At 45.1% G+C, this 14,289-nt stretch overlaps 2 protein-coding genes across 3 annotated transcripts in view; one reads left to right on the forward strand and one right to left on the reverse strand.

Moving 5' to 3' along the window:
- The window catches only part of LOC123727922 (LIM domain only protein 7-like), a gene marked incomplete at its 3' end in the record, with an annotated part of 42,700 nt that extends 36,130 nt beyond the window's left edge, over window positions 1–6,570 (reverse strand). The window contains 4 exon segments of the mRNA XM_045698437.1: window positions 100–169; window positions 1,076–1,146; window positions 5,831–5,943; window positions 6,103–6,570. Of these exon segments, the coding sequence (XP_045554393.1) occupies window positions 100–169; window positions 1,076–1,146; window positions 5,831–5,899 (210 nt within the window).
- Window positions 6,571–7,071: 501 nt separating this feature from the next.
- LOC106595832 (Krueppel-like factor 12) overlaps window positions 7,072–14,289 on the forward strand; it is a 14,245-nt gene continuing 7,027 nt past the window's right edge. Inside the window, exon 1 of one of the 2 annotated variants that reach the window (XM_045698439.1) lies at window positions 7,072–7,300. The gene's annotated coding sequence lies outside the window, so the exon portion shown is untranslated. Of the gene's footprint in view, window positions 7,310–14,289 lie in introns of both variants that reach the window. The other variant, XM_045698438.1, reaches the window with a different exon arrangement.

Below are 14,289 nucleotides of genomic sequence, written 5' to 3' on the forward strand. Positions count from 1 at the left end.
AGAAAGACAGCAGGAAGTTGAACTAGTGTCACACTGGCAGGCGAGACATCTCCCTGCAGTCTCAATATGAAATGTAGAATGGCTTCACAGTGAACTCACCAGTCCGGCCATTGGAGTAGACAGTATGTTCATTCTCTTAATAACACCTGGTTTCAGCTGGTTGATTAGACTGAGAAAGAAGACAGAGAGAGAGAGACGAACAGATGAGTTAAGAGAGCGTGACCGTCGTAAAGGGGGGGTTCATAGAACCACATCCTATGGACTCTATTCTCCAGATATATATATACACACTACAGTTCCCATTATACTCACTGGCAGAGCAGGACTCCATTCTCCAGATATATACACACTACAGTTCCCATTATACTCACTGGCAGAGCAGGACTCCATTCTCCAGATATAAACACTACAGTTCCCATAATACTCACTGGCAGAGCAGGACTCCATTCTCCAGATATATATACACACTACAGTTCCCATTATACTCACTGGCAGAGCAGGACTCCATTCTCCAGATATATACACACTACAGTTCCCATTATACTCACTGGCAGAGCAGGACTCCATTCTCCAGATATATATACACACTACAGTTCCCATAATACTCACTGGCAGAGCAGGACTCCATTCTCCAGATATAAACACTACAGTTCCCATAATACTCACTAGCAGAGCAGGACTCCATTCTCCAGATATATATACACTACAGTACCCATAATACTCACTGGCAGAGCTCCATTCTCCAGATATATACACACTACAGTACCCATAATACTCACTGGCAGAGCTCCATTCTCCAGATATATACACACACTACAGTTCCCACAATACTCACTGGCAGAGCAGGACTCCATTCTCCAGATATATATACACACTACAGTTCCCATAATACTCACTAGCAGAGCAAGACTCCATTCTCCAGATATAAACACTACAGTTCCCATAATACTCACTGGCAGAGCAGGACTCCATTCTCCAGATATATATACACACTACAGTTCCCATAATACTCACTGGCAGAGCAGGACTCCATTCTCCAGATATATATACACACTACAGTTCCCATAATACTCACTGGCAGAGCAGGACTCCATTCTCCAGAGCGGAGCGGAAGTTGTTACTCCCGAATGATTTATTTGTCACTTCCTATATTACAGGAAGAGGAAAGAACACAATACCAGTGTCACAATTTAGATAAAACAAGCAAACATGCAAGTGTAATTTCACACTAAAATGTCCTCTTGGATCACTGAGATTATAATCTGTATTTACCTAGTGCATAATTATGTTTTTTTTAAATCAGATATTTTGTATTTTACCACAATTCTTTACTAAATTGTCATTACTGTTACAGTCCAAAAAGTAATAAACAAATCAATGTTTAATATGTTTTTAAAACATTGCTCTCCTTATGAAAAGGTCTGAGCCAAGCGGGGTAAAAGGGGGGGAGGGTGTGTAATGAGAAAGCCAAGCGGGGTAAAAGGGGGGGAGGGTGTGTAATGAGAAAGCCAAGCGGGGTAAAAGGGGGGAGGGTGTGTAATGAGAAAGCCAAGCGGGGTAAAAGGGGGGAGGGTGTGTAATGAGAAAGCCAAGCGGGGTAAAAGGGGGGAGGGTGTGTAATGAGAAAGCCAAGCGGGGTAAAAGGGGGGAGGGTGTGTAATGAGAAAGCCAAGCGGGGTAAAAGGGGGGAGGGTGTGTAATGAGAAAGCCAAGCGGGGTAAAAGGGGGGAGGGTGTGTAATGAGAAAGCCAAGCGGGGTAAAAGGGGGGAGGGTGTGTAATGAGAAAGCCAAGCGGGGTAAAAGGGGGGAGGGTGTGTAATGAGAAAGCCAAGCGGGGTAAAAGGGGGGAGGGTGTGTAATGAGAAAGCCAAGCGGGGTAAAAGGGGGGAGGGTGTGTAATGAGAAAGCCAAGCGGGGTAAAAGGGGGGAGGGTGTGTAATGAGAAAGCCAAGCGGGGTAAAAGGGGGGGAGGGTGTGTAATGAGAAAGCCAAGCGGGGTAAAAGGGGGGAGGGTGTGTAATGAGAAAGCCAAGCGGGGTAAAAGGGGGGAGGGTGTGTAATGAGAAAGCCAAGCGGGGTAAAAGGGGGGAGGGTGTGTAATGAGAAAGCCAAGCGGGGTAAAAGGGGGGAGGGTGTGTAATGAGAAAGCCAAGCGGGGTAAAAGGGGGGAGGGTGTGTAATGAGAAAGCCAAGCGGGGTAAAAGGGGGGAGGGTGTGTAATGAGAAAGCCAAGCGGGGTAAAAGGGGGGAGGGTGTGTAATGAGAAAGCCAAGCGGGGTAAAAGGGGGGAGGGTGTGTAATGAGAAAGCCAAGCGGGGTAAAAGGGGGGGAGGGTGTGTAATGAGAAAGCCAAGCGGGGTAAAAGGGGGGAGGGTGTGTAATGAGAAAGCCAAGCGGGGTAAAAGGGGGGAGGGTGTGTAATGAGAAAGCCAAGCGGGGTAAAAGGGGGGAGGGTGTGTAATGAGAAAGCCAAGCGGGGTAAAAGGGGGGAGGGTGTGTAATGAGAAAGCCAAGCCGGGGTAAAAGGGGGGGAGGGTGTGTAATGAGAAAGCCAAGCGGGGTAAAAGGGGGGGGAGGGTGTGTAATGAGAAAGCCAAGCGGGGTAAAAGGGGGGGGAGGGTGTGTAATGAGAAAGCCAAGCGGGGTAAAAGGGGGGGAGGGTGTGTAATGAGAAAGCCAAGCGGGGTAAAAGGGGGGAGGGTGTGTAATGAGAAAGCCAAGCGGGGTAAAAGGGGGGAGGGTGTGTAATGAGAAAGCCAAGCGGGGTAAAAGGGGGGAGGGTGTGTAATGAGAAAGCCAAGCGGGGTAAAAGGGGGGAGGGTGTGTAATGAGAAAGCCAAGCGGGGTAAAAGGGGGGAGGGTGTGTAATGAGAAAGCCAAGCGGGGTAAAAGGGGGGAGGGTGTGTAATGAGAAAGCCAAGCGGGGTAAAAGGGGGGAGGGTGTGTAATGAGAAAGCCAAGCGGGGTAAAAGGGGGGAGGGTGTGTAATGAGAAAGCCAAGCGGGGTAAAAGGGGGGGAGGGTGTGTAATGAGAAAGCCAAGCGGGGTAAAAGGGGGGAGGGTGTGTAATGAGAAAGCCAAGCGGGGTAAAAGGGGGGTGTGTAATGAGAAAGCCAAGCGGGGTAAAAGGGGGGGTAATGAGAAAGCCAAGCGGGGTAAAAGGGGGGGTAATGAGAAAGCCAAGCGGGGTAAAAGGGGGGTAATGAGAAAGCCAAGCGGGGTAAAAGGGGGGGGTAATGAGAAAGCCAAGCGGGGTAAAAGGGGGGGTAATGAGAAAGCCAAGCGGGGTAAAAGGGGGGGTAATGAGAAAGCCAAGCGGGGTAAAAGGGGGGTAATGAGAAAGCCAAGCGGGGTAAAAGGGGGGGTAATGAGAAAGCCAAGCGGGGTAAAAGGGGGGGTAATGAGAAAGCCAAGCGGGGTAAAAGGGGGGGTAATGAGAAAGCCAAGCGGGGTAAAAGGGGGGTAATGAGAAAGCCAAGCGGGGTAAAAAGGGGGGGGTAATGAGAAAGCCAAGCGGGGTAAAAGGGGGGGTAATGAGAAAGCCAAGCGGGGTAAAAGGGGGGTAATGAGAAAGCCAAGCGGGGTAAAAGGGGGGTAATGAGAAAGCCAAGCGGGGTAAAAGGGGGGGTAATGAGAAAGCCAAGCGGGGTAAAAGGGGGGGTAATGAGAAAGCCAAGCGGGGGTAAAAGCCAAAAGGGGGGTAATGAGAAAGCCAAGCGGGGTAAAAGGGGGGTAATGAGAAAGCCAAGCGGGGTAAAAGGGGGGGTAATGAGAAAGCCAAGCGGGGTAATGAGAAAGCCAAGCAGGGTAATGAGAAAGCCAAGCGGGGTAATGAGAAAGCCAAGCGGGGTAATGAGAAAGCCAAGCGGGGTAAAAGGGGGGGGGTGTTAGAAAACAGAAGCCCATTCTGAAAACATCTACTCATCTGTTCCCTGGCAGACCTTCATTGTAAATTAGAAAGTGTTATTTATTTAACTTAATATAACTAGCCAAGTCAGTTAAGATAAAAATAAATAAAAAAAATTAAATACTCCTCTAGATGATGCATCATGGGTAATCAAAGTGTTTTTAAATAAAGTTGAATAAATGTTACAGTAATGAGATGTCCACAGACACTCTGTAGGTAATATAGTTTCATGTAGACTTCAACCTAGATAAAAAACACAACATGCAATGTTGTTGGTCCCACATCCACCTGACAAGTGTGGCATAATATCAAGAAGATGATTAAACAGCATGATCATTACACAGGTGCACCTTGTGCTGGGGGGACAATACAAGGCCACTCTAAAATGTGCAGTTTTGTCACAACACAATGCCACAGATGTCCGAGGTTGAGGGGGCATGCAATTGGCATGCTGAATGCCCACCACAGCTACTGGTAGAGATGTGAATGTTCATTTCTCTACCATAAGCCGCTTCCAATGTCGTTTTAGAGAATTTGGCAGTAAATCCAACCGGCCTCACAACCGCAGGCGACATGCAGGTGCTGAAAAGTATCTCTGTCTGTAATAAAGCCATTTTGTGGGTAAAGACTCATTCTGATTGGCTGGACCTGGCCCCCAAGTGGGTGGGCCTATGCCCTCCCAGGTCCACCCATGGCTGTGCCCCTGCCCGGTCATGTGAAATCCATAGATTAAAGCCTAATGAATTTATTTTAATTGACCGATTAACTTAAATGAACTCAGTAAATTCTGACATTGTTGCATTTCCCCCCCCTCTCTCTCTCTCTCTGTTGCACTGTTCTCTGTCTGAATGGTGCTGGGTCACATCATGCTGGGCTCAAGCCTTTGGGGCACTGTTGCCCATCACCCTGGAGGGAGTGCTTTGTTCATTCATTCACTGTTCCCTTCATCTCTCCCAGTCCCCTACCCTTCACCCCTCCCGGTCCCCTACCCTTCACCCCTCCCTGTCCCCTACCCGTCACCCCTCCCTGTCCCCTACCCGTCACCCCTCCCTGTCCCCTACCCTTCACCCCCTTCAGCTCTCCCTGTCCCCTAGCATTCACCCCTCTCCCAGTCCCCTACCCCTCTCCCAGTCCCCTACCCCTCCCCAGTCCCCTACCCCCAGTCCCCTACCCCTCTCCCCAGTCCCCTACCCCTCTCCCCAGTCCCCTACCCCTCTCCCCAGTCCCCTACCCTTCATCTCGTGCACCTCCCCTCTACCTCAGAGGGAACAGGATGGAATGCAGCCTGCCAGCTCACCACTGTCCAATGAGGAAGACTTTATGAGGGCATCATATGAGCAGTGTAAAGTTAATATATTAAGTGATGATTCAATTGCAAAACAGCACATCTGAAAAAGCACAAAGACGTGCATGAAACCAAGAGACGTCATCCACTCCAAGAGCACAGATAACTCTGAAGAGCCTTATTTGCAAAACGGTGACGTAATCTGTGCTTTTATAGGCGTATTTATCTGTGTGCTATAAAAGTATATGAACACATTCACACTCAGTTTGACAGTGGAAGCCATCGTCACCAATTATTTGCATTACAGGATTATATAATCACATTTTACATGTCATTAGGTTGTATAAACCAGTAGATTTAATGAATGAGCCTCTTGTCTGTTAAAATGTATCACGTGGAATAATTACCCAAAATATAATTAAGTAATGAATAAGACTAAGTTTGGACTAGCGGAAACAATTTAACTTTTCCTCTTATTAAAAAGTGTGAGACGCCTTTGACGTTGAGTTCTGTAGGCTGCTGTAGTCCATCAAAAACACCCATTTACCTGGATAGATTTAGTTCGGTACATCAACCCAATCATTGGATGAAACGAGATGTTTTGGACGTGGTTATAAATGAATCCGCTCAGACTTACCTCCATCCAGCGTTGAGCCTCGGTGAAGGCATCTTCACAGGTCACACTGGTCTGTTCTCTCCACTCCATCTTTACCACACGCTCCTCAAACACAGACAAGAAACGTTTCGGTTCTAGTTGAAAGAGAACAAGGGGGGAAAAAACGTCGGTCCTTATTGATATCGTTATGCCTCCCCTAAATACAAAACAAACAGCTTCAATCAAACCATTTCCCTGTCGACAGAAACACAATTATCCGGGGATGACGGTATTGTAAAAAAAAAATGTGTTACCTGCGTCAAATTTCAGCTGCGAAACTTGAAAGTGTTAACTCTGCTCACCGGTGAACGATTCCCGTTAATTGACTTCCGCGCGCCTCGCATGGGGGACACTTTGTTACCAAACATTATTGACACGTGCGGTAACCGAAGTGGGCGTTTCCTGTTGTTTGCTACGTCATCCTGTTCTGCAGCTGACGGCGTTTCTCTGTACTGAACACCAGGGGGCGTCACGGAGTCATAACGCGGCCTGCGCTGGTCACGTCGCCGTCTTCAGTGAAGGAAGAAGTGGTTCCACTAAATAACACAGCCACCAAGTCACATTCCACAGCCACAAAGACAACATTTGGCTACAAAACAAAAAAATGTGCTTTTTTGACTTCATCTGAGGTTTTGGGTTATGCATTAAGGTAAGCAGTGTGGTTAAGGTTAGGGGTAGGTTAGGGGTAGGTTTAAAATATGCTTTTAAGAAGAGAAATTGTGAGAAAGAGAGAGAGAGAGACAGACAGACAGACAGACAGACAGACAGACAGACAAACAGACAGACAGACAGACAGACAAAGAGACAGAGACAGCGAAAGAGAGAGTCAGAAAGACAGAGAGAGAAATAGAGAGAGAGAGAGAGAGAGAGAGAGGAAGAGTCAGAGAGAGAGAGAGAGACAGAGAGAGTCAGAAAGACAGAGAGGGAGAGAGAGAGAGAGAGAGAGAGAGGAAGAGGGAGAGTCAGAGAGAGAGAGGGAGATTCAGAGAGAGAGAGGAAGAGAGAGACAGAAAGAGGAAGAGGGAGAGTCAGAGAGAGAGAGACAGAGAGAGAGAGAGAGAGAGAGAGAGAGAGAGATTCAGAGAGAGAGAGAAATAGAGAGACAGAGAGAGAAATAGAGAGACAGAGAGAGAAATAGAGAGACAGAGAGAGGAAGAGGGAGACAGAGAGAGAGAGGAAGAGGGAGAGTCAGAGAGAGAGAGGAAGAGGGAGAGTCAGACAGAGAGAGAAAGAGAGAGACAGAGAGAGAAATAGAGAGACAGAGAGAGGAAGAGGGAGACAGAGAGAGAGAGGAAGAGGGAGAGTCAGAGAGAGAGAGGAAGAGGGAGAGTCAGACAGAGAGAGAAAGAGAGAGACAGAAAGAGGAAGAGGGAGACAGACAGAGAGGGGGGGTAAATAACAGTAAACTGTTTCACCACTCCAGTCTACTCTACGCCTTCAGTCTCAGTCCAGGTCTGGAAGGTATTTCTTCATCACGGTCTCTCTGTTTGGCTTAATTAGGAATATATTCAGCATCAACAACAGCATTTAGGGTCACAGCAGTATGTCCATGTATATTGGTTGCCTAAACAGTTTAGCAGATGTTATAACGGTGCCTCCGAATGCTTGTGTTACTAACTCCTAGAAACATGTTTATGTTACTAACTCCTAGAAACATGTTTATGTTACTAACTCCTAACAGGGTAGAAACATGTTTATGTTACTAACTCCTAGAAACATGTTTATGTTACTAACTCCTAGAAACATGTTTGTGTTACTAACTCCTAACAGGGTAGAAACATGTTTATGTTACTAACTCCTAGAAACATGTTTATGTTACTAACTCCTAGAAACATGTTTGTGTTACTAACTCCTAGAAACATGTTTATATTACTAACTCCTAGAAACATGTTTATGTTACTAACTCCTAACAGGGTAGAAACATGTTTATGTTATTAACTCCTAGAAACATGTTTGTGTTACTAACTCCTAGAAACATGTTTATGTTACTAACTCCTAGAAACATGTTTATGTTACTAACTCCTAACAGGGTAGAAACATGTTTATGTTACTAACTCCTAGAAACATGTTTATGTTACTAACTCCTAGAAACATGTTTATGTTACTAACTCCTAACAGGGTAGAAACATGTTTATGTTACTAACTCCTAGAAACATGTTTATGTTACTAACTCCTAGAAACAGGGTAGAAACATGTTTATGTTACTAACTCCTAGAAACATGTTTATGTTACTAACTCCTAGAAACATGTTTATGTTACTAACTCCTAGAAACAGGGTAGAAACATGTTTATGTTACTAACTCCTAGAAACAGGGTAGAAACATGTTTATGTTACTAACTCCTAGAAACAGGGTAGAAACATGTTTATGTTACTAACTCCTAGAAACAGGGTAGAAACATGTTTATGTTACTAACTCCTAACAGGGTAGAAACATGTTTATGTTACTAACTCCTAGAAACATGTTTATGTTACTAACTCCTAGAAACATGTTTATATTACTAACTCCTAGAAACATGTTTATATTACTAACTCCTAGAAACATGTTTATGTTACTAACTCCTAACAGAGTAGAAACGTGTTTATGTTACTAACTCCTAACAGAGTAGATACATGTTTATGTTACTAACTCCTAGAAACATGTTTATGTTACTAACTCCTAGAAACATGTTTATGTTACTAACTCCTAGAAACATGTTTATGTTACTAACTCCTAGAAACATGTTTATGTTACTAACTCCTAAAAGGGTAGAAACATGTTTATGTTACTAACTCCTAGAAACATGTTTATGTTACTAACTCCTAAAAGGGTAGAAACATGTTTATGTTACTAACTCCTAGAAACATGTTTATGTTATTAACTCCTAGAAACATGTTTATGTTACTAACTCCTAGAAACATGTTTATGTTACTAACTCCTAGAAACATGTTTATGTTACTAACTCCTAACAGGGTAGAAACATGTTTATGTTACTAACTCCTAGAAACATGTTTATGTTACTAACTCCTAGAAACATGTTTATGTTATTAACTCCTAGAAACATGTTTATGTTACTAACTCCTAGAAACATGTTTATGTTACTAACTCCTAGAAACATGTTTATGTTACTAACTCCTAACAGGGTAGAAACATGTTTATGTTACTAACTCCTAGAAACATGTTTATGTTACTAACTCCTAGAAACATGTTTATGTTACTAACTCCTAACAGGGTAGAAACATGTTTATGTTACTAACTCCTAGAAACATGTTTATGTTACTAACTCCTAGAAACAGGGTAGAAACATGTTTATGTTACTAACTCCTAGAAACATGTTTATGTTACTAACTCCTAGAAACATGTTTATGTTACTAACTCCTAGAAACAGGGTAGAAACATGTTTATGTTACTAACTCCTAGAAACAGGGTAGAAACATGTTTATGTTACTAACTCCTAGAAATAGGGTAGAAACATGTTTATGTTACTAACTCCTAGAAACAGGGTAGAAACATGTTTATGTTACTAACTCCTAACAGGGTAGAAACATGTTTATGTTACTAACTCCTAGAAACATGTTTATGTTACTAACTCCTAGAAACATGTTTATATTACTAACTCCTAGAAACATGTTTATATTACTAACTCCTAGAAACATGTTTATGTTACTAACTCCTAACAGAGTAGAAACGTGTTTATGTTACTAACTCCTAACAGAGTAGATACATGTTTATGTTACTAACTCCTAGAAACATGTTTATGTTACTAACTCCTAGAAACATGTTTATGTTACTAACTCCTAGAAACATGTTTATGTTACTAACTCCTAGAAACATGTTTATGTTACTAACTCCTAGAAACATGTTTATGTTACTAACTCCTAAAAGGGTAGAAACATGTTTATGTTACTAACTCCTAGAAACATGTTTATGTTACTAACTCCTAAAAGGGTAGAAAGATGTTTATGTTACTAACTCCTAGAAACATGTTTATGTTACTAACTCCTAGAAACATGTTTATGTTACTAACTCCTAAAAGGGTAGAAACATGTTTATGTTACTAACTCCAAACAGGTGTCTTGTCTTTGGCTATGCCAGATTAAGTGATATGACATGCTATTCTATAAAATAATTTCTCTGTAACTAATATTACCTGATTGAGCTAATCATGTAAATGTAATTAACTAGAAAGTCGGGGCACCACGAAAGAATGTTTATAGAGCTGTTATCTTCCAAATAAACTCTGAAAGACCTGGTAATATTTTACATCAATAGCAGTCAATATTAATCGTCATCTTATTACAATCTCATCTGAAAGTTGTAAATTCTTGGTTATCTTCACGAACCCTGGCTAACAAGTTGAATCAGCAATACAAAATTGGGTTGAATTATTTATTTACCAAATACCTAACTAATCACACAGAATTACATATACACAGAATACAAATTATGTCATACAGAAAACGTCCCTGGTGGACGGATCCTGTATGATGGCTTGTTACACAAAGAGAGGGGGTTGGGCTTGAATGAAAGAGCGGGAAGACTGAGGACCAAAGGGAGGAGCTAAGCTATCGTAAATGTAGTATCTTATGCATTCTAAATAACCGCCCATTTGGAAAAGGAAAATGCTATAAATATTTACTCTGAGCTGCGCTTCGGTAGGTTGGTCGTAGATGCTGGCCGTGTTGGCCAACAGAGATCTTCCTCTCCTCGGAAGAATGTCTCTGGTGGTAAATTGGATACGTGGTGGTATCTTCGTCTGTCTGTTAGACTGGATACGTCGTCCGTCCTTTCCTTTCCCACGTTTACAGCGGCCGCTGCTAACTCAACGGCTAGGAAGTATCACTTCTGTAGTGAATAAGAGTTCAAAGTTCATACAATTCGCAACCAAAGCTCACGCCGAGGTTGGCTTAGTTCTGTACTTGACATGTTAGTCCTTTTTAACGCAGAAGCTGCAGACCTCACGTACCCGGAATACGAGGTTACATTTTCGTCAAGGGCTTATATAGTGGCGAGGGGAGAAGCGTGTGTTTCATAGTTTATAACCCCTGTCTCTTCACAGGGGCGGGCCACTGATTGAGCAGGGCTCTAAACTTATGAAAACCCAATTCTCTCATTTGGAAGCTAAAATTACATTTCATCTTATCACAAATAGTTTCATATTTAAACATTTTAAATTGCTCAACAATTCCATGTGAATCTGATAACTAGAATGTGTCGACTTTCCCAGATACAGTTTATGTCATCCTGTCATCAGTAATAATGTCTCAGATGACAACCGAACTGACATCATATTCATTAAGTACCGACGCATATTTCCAACTGGTTCTATTACCGAAATATGGTTCCTTTCCCCCCACTTGTTTGATGTTCCCAGACTCTCTATATTTAACAAAGGCTATTCAACAGTCCTTCAGTAGGGTCAGAGAGAGAGAGAGAGAGAGGGGAAGGGAGAAAGGTATTTATGGGGGGGGGTCATAAACCTTACGCACAGGCCATCGTCATGACACAGGTCAGCCAAACAATATTACAGTGAGCTGTGTGAATAATCCGATATATTCATCCACAGTTTGAAAAACAGTATAAAAGAAACGGTCCAGTGTTTAACGTCTCTATACACCGCGGGGTCATGACTGACAGCCTCGATAAAGATGAGCAGCAATGGACTCTAAGGTTTTTCTAAGGTTCAGGGTAGAGTACCGGGTGGTAGCCGGGTAGTAACAGGTTCAGGGTAGAGTACCGGGTGGTAGCCGGCTAGTAACAGGTTCAGGGTAGAGTACCGGGTGGTAGCCGGCTAGTAACAGGTTCAGGGTAGAGTACCGGGTGGTAGCCGGCTAGTAACAGGTTCAGGGTAGAGTACCGGGTGGTAGCCAGCTAGTAACAGGTTCAGGGTAGAGTACCGGGTGGTAGCCGGCTAGTAACAGGTTCAGGGTAGAGTACCGGGTGGTAGCCGGGTAGTAACAGTGACTAAGGTTCAGGGTAGAGTACCGGGTGGTAGCCAGCTAGTAACAGGTTCAGGGTAGAGTACCGGGTGGTAGCCGGCTAGTAACAGGTTCAAGGTAGAGTACCAGGTGGTAGCCGGCTAGTAACAGGTTCAGGGTAGAGTACCGGGTGGTAGCCGGGTAGTGACAGGTTCAGGGTAGAGTACCGGGTGGTAGCCGGCTAGTAACAGGTTCAGGGTAGAGTACCGGGTGGTAGCCGGCTAGTAACAGGTTCAGGGTAGAGTACCGGGTGGTAACCGGGTAGTGACAGGTTCAGGGTAGAGTACCGGGTGGTAGCCGGCTAGTAACAGGTTCAGGGTAGAGTACCGGGTGGTAGCCGGGTAGTAACAGGTTCAGGGTAGAGTACCGGGTGGTAGCCGGCTAGTAACAGGTTCAGGGTAGAGTACCGGGTGGTAGCCAGCTAGTAACAGGTTCAGGGTAGAGTACCGGGTGGTAGCCGGCTAGTAACAGGTTCAGGGTAGAGTACCGGGTGGTAGCCGGGTAGTAACAGTGACTAAGGTTCAGGGTAGAGTACCGGGTGGTAGCCAGCTAGTAACAGGTTCAGGGTAGAGTCCCGGGTGGTAGCCGGCTAGTAACAGGTTCAAGGGTAGAGTACCAGGTGGTAGCCGGCTAGTAACAGGTTCAGGGTAGAGTACCGGGTGGTAGCCGGCTAGTAACAGGTTCAGGGTAGAGTACCGGGTGGTAGCCGGGCTAGTAACAGGTTCAGGGTAGAGTACCGGGTGGTAGCCGGCTAGTAACAGGTTCAGGGTAGAGTACCGGGTGGTAGCCAGCTAGTAACAGGTTCAGGGTAGAGTACCGGGTGGTAGCCGGCTAGTAACAGGTTCAGGGTAGAGTACCGGGTGGTAGCCGGCTAGTAACAGGTTCAGGGTAGAGAACCGGGTGGTAGCCGGGTAGTAACAGTGACTAAGGTTCAGGGTAGAGTACCGGGTGGTAGCCAGCTAGTAACAGGTTCAGGGTAGAGTACCGTGTGGTAGCCGGGTAGTAACAGGTTCAGGGTAGAGTACCGGGTGGTAGCCGGCTAGTAACAGGTTCAGGGTAGAGTACCGGGTGGTAGTCGGCTAGTAACAGGTTCAGGGTAGAGTACCGGGTGGTAGCCGGGTAGTAACAGTGACTAAGGTTCAGGGAAGAGTACCGGGTGGTAGCCAGCTAGTAACAGGTTCAGGGTAGAGTACCGGGTGGTAGCCGGCTAGTAACAGGTTCAGGGTAGAGTACCGGGTTGTAGCCGGGTAGTAACAGTGACTAAGGTTCAGGGTAGAGTACCGGGTGGTAGCCAGCTAGTAACAGTGACTAAGGTTCAGGGTAGAGTACCGGGTGGTAGCCGGCTAGTAACAGGTTCAGGGTAGAGAACCGGGTGGTAGCCGGGTAGTAACAGGTTCAGGGTAGAGTACCGGGTGGTAGCCGGGTAGTAACAGGTTCAGGGTAGAGTACCGGGTGGTAGCCAGCTAGTAACAGGTTCAGGGTAGAGTACCGGGTGGTAGCCGGCTAGTAACAGGTTCAGGGTAGAGGACCGGGTGGTAGCCGGCTAGTGCCAGGTTCAGGGTAGAGTACTGGGTGGTAGCCAGCTAGTAACAGGTTCAGGGTAGAGTACCGGGTGGTAGCCGGGTAGTAACAGGTTCAGGGTAGAGTACCGGGTGGTAGCCGGCTAGTAACAGGTTCAGGGTAGAGTACCGGGTGGTAGCCGGCTAGTAACAGGTTCAGGGTAGAGTACCGGGTGGTAGCCGGCTAGTAACAGGTTCAGGGTAGAGTACCGGGTGGTAGCCAGCTAGTAACAGGTTCAGGGTAGAGTACCGGGTGGTAGCCGGCTAGTAACAGGTTCAGGGTAGAGTACCGGTTGGTAGCCAGCTAGTAACAGGTTCAGGGTAGAGTACCGGGTGGTAGCCGGCTAGTAACAGGTTCAGGGTAGAGTACCGGGTGGTAGCCAGGTGCTGTAGATGTCCTGGAGGGCAGGCGGTGTGCCCCCGGTGATGTACTGGTCTGACCGCACCACCCTCTGGAGAGCCCTGCGGTTATATAAAGAGCTTCCTTTATGTGACATATAAAGAGCTTCCTTTGTGTGACATATAAAGAGCTTCCTTTATGTGACATATAAAGAGCTTCCTTTGTGTGACATATAAAGAGCTTCCTTTATGTGATCTATAAAGAGCTTCCTTTGTGTGATCTATAAAGAGCTTCCTTTATGTGATCTATAAAGAGCTTCCTTTATGTGACATATAAAGAGCTTCCTTTATGTGACATATAAAGAGCTTCCTTTGTGTGACATATAAAGAGCTTCCTTTGTGTGATCTATAAAGAGCTTCCTTTGTGTGACATATAAAGAGCTTCCTTTATGTGACATATAAAGAGCTTCCTTTGTGTGACATATAAAGAGCTTCCTTTGTGTGACATATAAAGAGCTTCCTTTATGTGACATATAAAGAGCTTCCTTTGTGTGACATATAAAGAGCTTCCTTTATGTGACATATAA

The sequence above is a fragment of the Salmo salar genome, chromosome ssa16, assembly GCF_905237065.1.
Source record: "Salmo salar chromosome ssa16, Ssal_v3.1, whole genome shotgun sequence".
Taxonomy (NCBI): Eukaryota; Metazoa; Chordata; class Actinopteri; order Salmoniformes; family Salmonidae; genus Salmo; species Salmo salar.